Source organism: Caenorhabditis remanei, chromosome IV (genome assembly GCF_010183535.1).
Source record: "Caenorhabditis remanei strain PX506 chromosome IV, whole genome shotgun sequence".
Lineage (NCBI taxonomy): Eukaryota > Metazoa > Nematoda > Chromadorea > Rhabditida > Rhabditidae > Caenorhabditis > Caenorhabditis remanei.
In genome coordinates, this window is record NC_071331.1 from 9,184,557 (window position 1) to 9,189,477 (window position 4,921).

A 4,921-nucleotide genomic window follows, 5' to 3' on the forward strand; every position below is an offset into this window, starting at 1 on the left:
CATCTTGGAAACATGTTAATAACCTTGTTTTACAAGATAATAATTTGTGTGCAAATGCCAATATGTATTTTGCTGTTGTTGTTTTTTGAATCAATTCGAAGCCACTAATCGAAACCTATCATCATTCTTTTTAAAGTTCAATATTATCATGACTATGAAACAGTTGTTTTTCTTAAAATCTCATAAATGAATATGTGTCTTGAACTTGTGGAAAGGGCATAATTTTTTAATTAAAGTTAGGGACCGCAATGAACGTGGGCGGAGTTATTCATTTTCTTCTCTTGGGACGTCATGGGGAGATTATCAGAATGTTTGACGGTCTGCCCTGAGAGCCCAGAACGCTAAAGCAGAGTAAAACTTTTTACCCCTATGTAATCGAGTAGGACTCGCATCGTTTTTTTACTGTTTCTAGTAGTTCTGGACATACTCTAATAGGTTTTGAAAGAAAATTCAATTTTCGTGTTGTAGAATTTTTTTGGGAGCCAGCTGAACTTCGAGGCATCACATCAAAAAATTTACAGTGATTACCTATATATTTTCTGACATATTGTTTTCGGAAATCTCTTCAGGTACCTGGGGACAAGATTTGGAAAGCCGTTGATTCGTAAAATGTGGTTTTTTCGGTGTCGAAAGACAACAGGCTCAAAAAGAAAAGTAGTTTTTCCGACAGTTCAGGTTAATGCAAGTCAGACTCGCATCGTTTCTTGACGGAATCAGATTCTACGCAAAATTTCGATATAGACCCACTTAGAAATTAAAAAATCCATATTGTAGAACTTTAGATATTTGATGTTTTATCTCGAAATATGCTGAAAATCCTTCAAAAAATTCTCTTGAATTTCAAAAAATCACGTCAATAATATATTTTCCTATTATCAGCGTCACATTTGTGTTCATTTGGTTCAGTGGATAACACGGGGTGGTTTTATTCAAAGGGTTTCTGGTTCGGATTTTCCCAATTTTTGCCAAAATTTGACGGATTGAACGTGAAAACAGAAAATATTTTTTGCGTGGTCAGGAAAACGAAAGAATTTCCCAAGAGAACTCAGTAGAAACCATGGCTGACCAAAAGGTCCTGTAACTTCGGAGAGTGTGAATATTTTCGGGAAAAATTTTGGGAATGTACTTCCATTTACCTGAAGAACAGGTCAAGATAGAAATTTTTATGAAAAAATGAGTTTGAAAAAAATGTTGCGGTCTCTAATTAAAGTGGGATATTTTCTGTGTTTCATGTGGTAAAGATACGTTTCGGAAAAATACTATTTCTTGTTCGTGTGCAAATGACAATATGTATTTTGCTGTTGTTATTTTTAGAATCAATTCGAAGTCACCTATATTCATTCTTTTTAAAGTTCAATATTATCATGACTATGTAACAGTTGTAAAGATACGTTTCGGAAAAATACTGAAAAATACTATTTTCAAAAGATGAGCCACACTTTTCACGAACAGTTGTTTACACAGGTTTCTGTGTACACAACTTCCTTGAAGGGGACTAATCATTTGGTAAAAGTTTTGTGATCAAGAAGTGGGGGCCATCGGAGACTCGAAATGAGGCGATATGGGAGTTTCGGTGGACCTGAAATAGAAAATTAATGACGTTTAAATAAAAGAATTAATGATTATTGAAACAGAGCCAGACTTATTGTGGAAGGTGGAACAGTGATTTAGTGAAAATTCAATTTGCAAAATTAGAATTGGAATTATGAATAGAAAGTGAAGTGTATTTAATAATAATAATAATGTATTACAATCATTGATTTGATTCCTGAACGGTTCCGGTGAATTTCAAGAAGCTTATGAACTCTTTAATCTTCAAGTTGAAAACTATGAACCCAAAACGAAGTTTGAAAATATTGAAAAACAGAATTTTCCTCAAATATGGATCTGCTGTTTTTAGGTTAGTAGAAATAATCTCTCAAAATCACATAAAATCGCTAACTTTGACTTTTGAGACCAAACAAATACAAGCTGATAAAGTGTTCGATTGGAGTAATTATATAAACACAGGAAATTTGAAAGAACATGGATCACTAGATAAAATATATTACCCAAGAAGAAATCAGAGCCACAAAACAGTGAAACATATAAACCAAAGGGTGGAAGTTCACAGAAATCCTAAAAAGTACCAGTTTCATTTTTGGTGGTTCCCCTCCGCTTGTTCGCGAGGAAGTTGCTGACTGAACGTTTATCTATTTCCAGTCAATTCCTTTTCTTCGATAGTTCAACGCCGGTAAACCTTCAGCTCGAATTTTTAATGGATGGTGAACACAGCACGATCCGTCTTTTCGCTTGGCATAGTATCTTTTCCTCAGAAATAATCAGTTTAGAATATGAAAATTAGTGTTTCAGAGCACTATTATTTCCTAACGCTTACATTTCTGTCTTACTTCGGAAACCCAACTCGGGCAGCTACATAAAATTATACAAAAATAAAGTAGCGCCTTTCTTCGTCGTTTAGAAGAGTGACTAAGTTGAAAGAAAGAGCGAAATTGTACAAACTGTATTTTTAGAATGTCATTTCAACTCTCAATCAATTTGGATACACTCTACTGTTTAACATTTAGGATGAAACAGTTTGGTTACACTTTTTTGTTTGAAAAAAACTGTAAAATTAAAAAAAAAGTCAATAGCAACGCTCAGAAAATACAGTATGTGTACATATATATCATTTTGTTTCCCCGTCATCACTTTTTTTGTTGTTATTTTCCGTTTCAGCCCGACGTAGTCTGCGTTAATGGTTTCGATATATTTGATCAAATCATTGATACTTCTTCTTCAGCAATGTATAAATTTGTGGAAAGTTGATGGGTTTGAAGGAGTATTCTGATTCTCTTCTGAATCTTTTTAAACAACTTCTTCTGTTTCAGTAGGAGCGTTAATAACCGCTTATCACAAACATCTTCAATATCTTTCAGAAAGAAATATTCTGTTTCTCCATCATCACATTATCTTCAGTTACGATTGACAAATACTTTGTACAGAGCGAAAACCAAAATATTCATTTTAAATAAAATCTCAATATGTCTCAATTTACAAAGTCACAAAAGACACCGGAGAGCAAAAGTGTCCTATTCCAAAGACACCTTATTCTAAGCACATACCAAAAGTAAAAGATTGATTCCAACCCGTGGTAAACTGTAATAATTAGGTTTAAATTAGTAGGGATTCTATGGTTTTTTGTGGACGAGAACCCGGGAAAAAAATGGGAGGGAGAGATCGAAAAATGACGGAGAGAAAGGGGAGGAAAATAGTTTTTTTAAGTGTGAAAAATGATTAATGTACACCAATGACGTCATCATGGAACGCAGAATCTTCTCGTGCCGCTTTCCGACGGTTGACTTCGGAGTTCAGTCGAGGTTTGTCGATAATCTGGAAAATAAAAATCGGATGGAAAACTATCTGTGCATGCATCATATTTAATTTATGGAATATTCAAAACAGAGATTTTTTTTCGAAATGAGGGAAAAACTTACATCTGTATGAACATCCGTCGAAAAGTCGGATCCACTGACGTACGCTGAATCGAGATTCCCAAAATCATGATTGATATCCTTATGAACTATCAGTCTCTGGAGCTCCTCTATTCTGGCAGTAGGACTGATATCCTCCACAGAATCCACGTCATACTGTTCGAACACTTCCTCATTCTCCACTCTCACTCTTAAACTTGGTGGCAATGGAATCAAATCCACTGGATCATCCTCCTCAACTGGCACCGTATCCTCCACTCTATGATGTGTGTGTTCAAACCATTGGGGATCACTTTCGATATAATGCGCTTTTCGCGACACCGCCGCTTGTAAACGGGCAAACACTTGATTGAAACCGGCAAGTTGCTCTGCTCGTGCCGGTTGTCCGGTTAGCGAGCTGGCCAATATCATAATATTCTCTGGGATCGAGTATTGGAGTAGACGTTTGACAGGGAACAAGACGTAACGGTTTTGATATTAAGTCATGAGTACCCTGTAACATGAAATGATTATACAGTGCGCGTCATAAATATGCGCCACCCCTCGAAATCGGTGTTTTCGTGAAAGTGAGCTGTTTTTTAGGGAAATCGTTATTAAAATCAAATTCAGCGTATCAAACAACCTATATTCCCAAGTTTTGAGAAAAAAATGTCGAAAAATACGTCCAGACCACCAAAAAGTCGCTAAAACGGCCGCGTCATAAATATACGCCACCTCCCAAAAAATGAGAAATAGTTCAAATTTTGTCGAATTTCTTCAAATTTTTTGGAGAAATTTGTTCATGAAACAAAGTTTAATGGTGTTTCTGAACACTTACTCGACAGTTCTCAAAAAATTCTTGTGAGATTTTGAAAAATCAGCACTTTTTGGCGATTTTTCTGATTTTTGAGAAATTACAGTTATTATCTGGTCTCGAAGTACAGTACTTGTTTGTTTTTTAACATTTTTAAAACAAAGATTACTCAATCTTCCTATTTCAACCTTATTTGAAGCCAGAAATTTATATTCCAGGTCTTATTTTAATCGATTCAGGCAACTCGAGTCAACTAGGTCTGTAAGCATTGTGAGTTGTAGGCTAGGAATGAGATTTCAGGCGTACTGGAGGACCGAGTATAGGTTGAAAATGCACGAAACTGTTCCCTCTTAATTTGAACAAATCAAAACATTCTTAACTTATCTTGATTCGTCCCGGGGGAAAGCCCTAGCTCTTCACAAGTTCATTGTAATTAAAATGGAACAACTAATCTAACTGCAGCTTATGTCACGTACTCATTTGTGTATATAAGCAAAATATGGGTTTAATTACGTAGTTTGTATTAACTACACATGTTATCTTAAGCAATTGATAGCCTGATAAGGGTTTACAGACGAGATCTGTGACGAACAGGTGTGAAACAAATACCTAATACACAGCAGCTTCGTTCGCTCACTTGAAAGGATATCAGTGG

The 4,921-nt window shown here is 35.5% G+C and overlaps 1 protein-coding gene across 1 annotated transcript; it reads right to left on the bottom strand.

Moving 5' to 3' along the window:
- Positions 1 to 3,276: 3,276 nt before the first annotated feature.
- On the bottom strand, positions 3,277 to 3,884 carry GCK72_013030 (uncharacterized protein; the record flags this gene model as incomplete). The annotated part of the gene is made up of 2 exons (XM_053729589.1): positions 3,277 to 3,372; positions 3,477 to 3,884. The coding sequence occupies 2 exons, from the start codon at positions 3,882 to 3,884 to the stop codon at positions 3,277 to 3,279; spliced, it is 504 nt and encodes a 167-aa protein (XP_053584361.1).
- Positions 3,885 to 4,921: the final 1,037 nt, after the last annotated feature.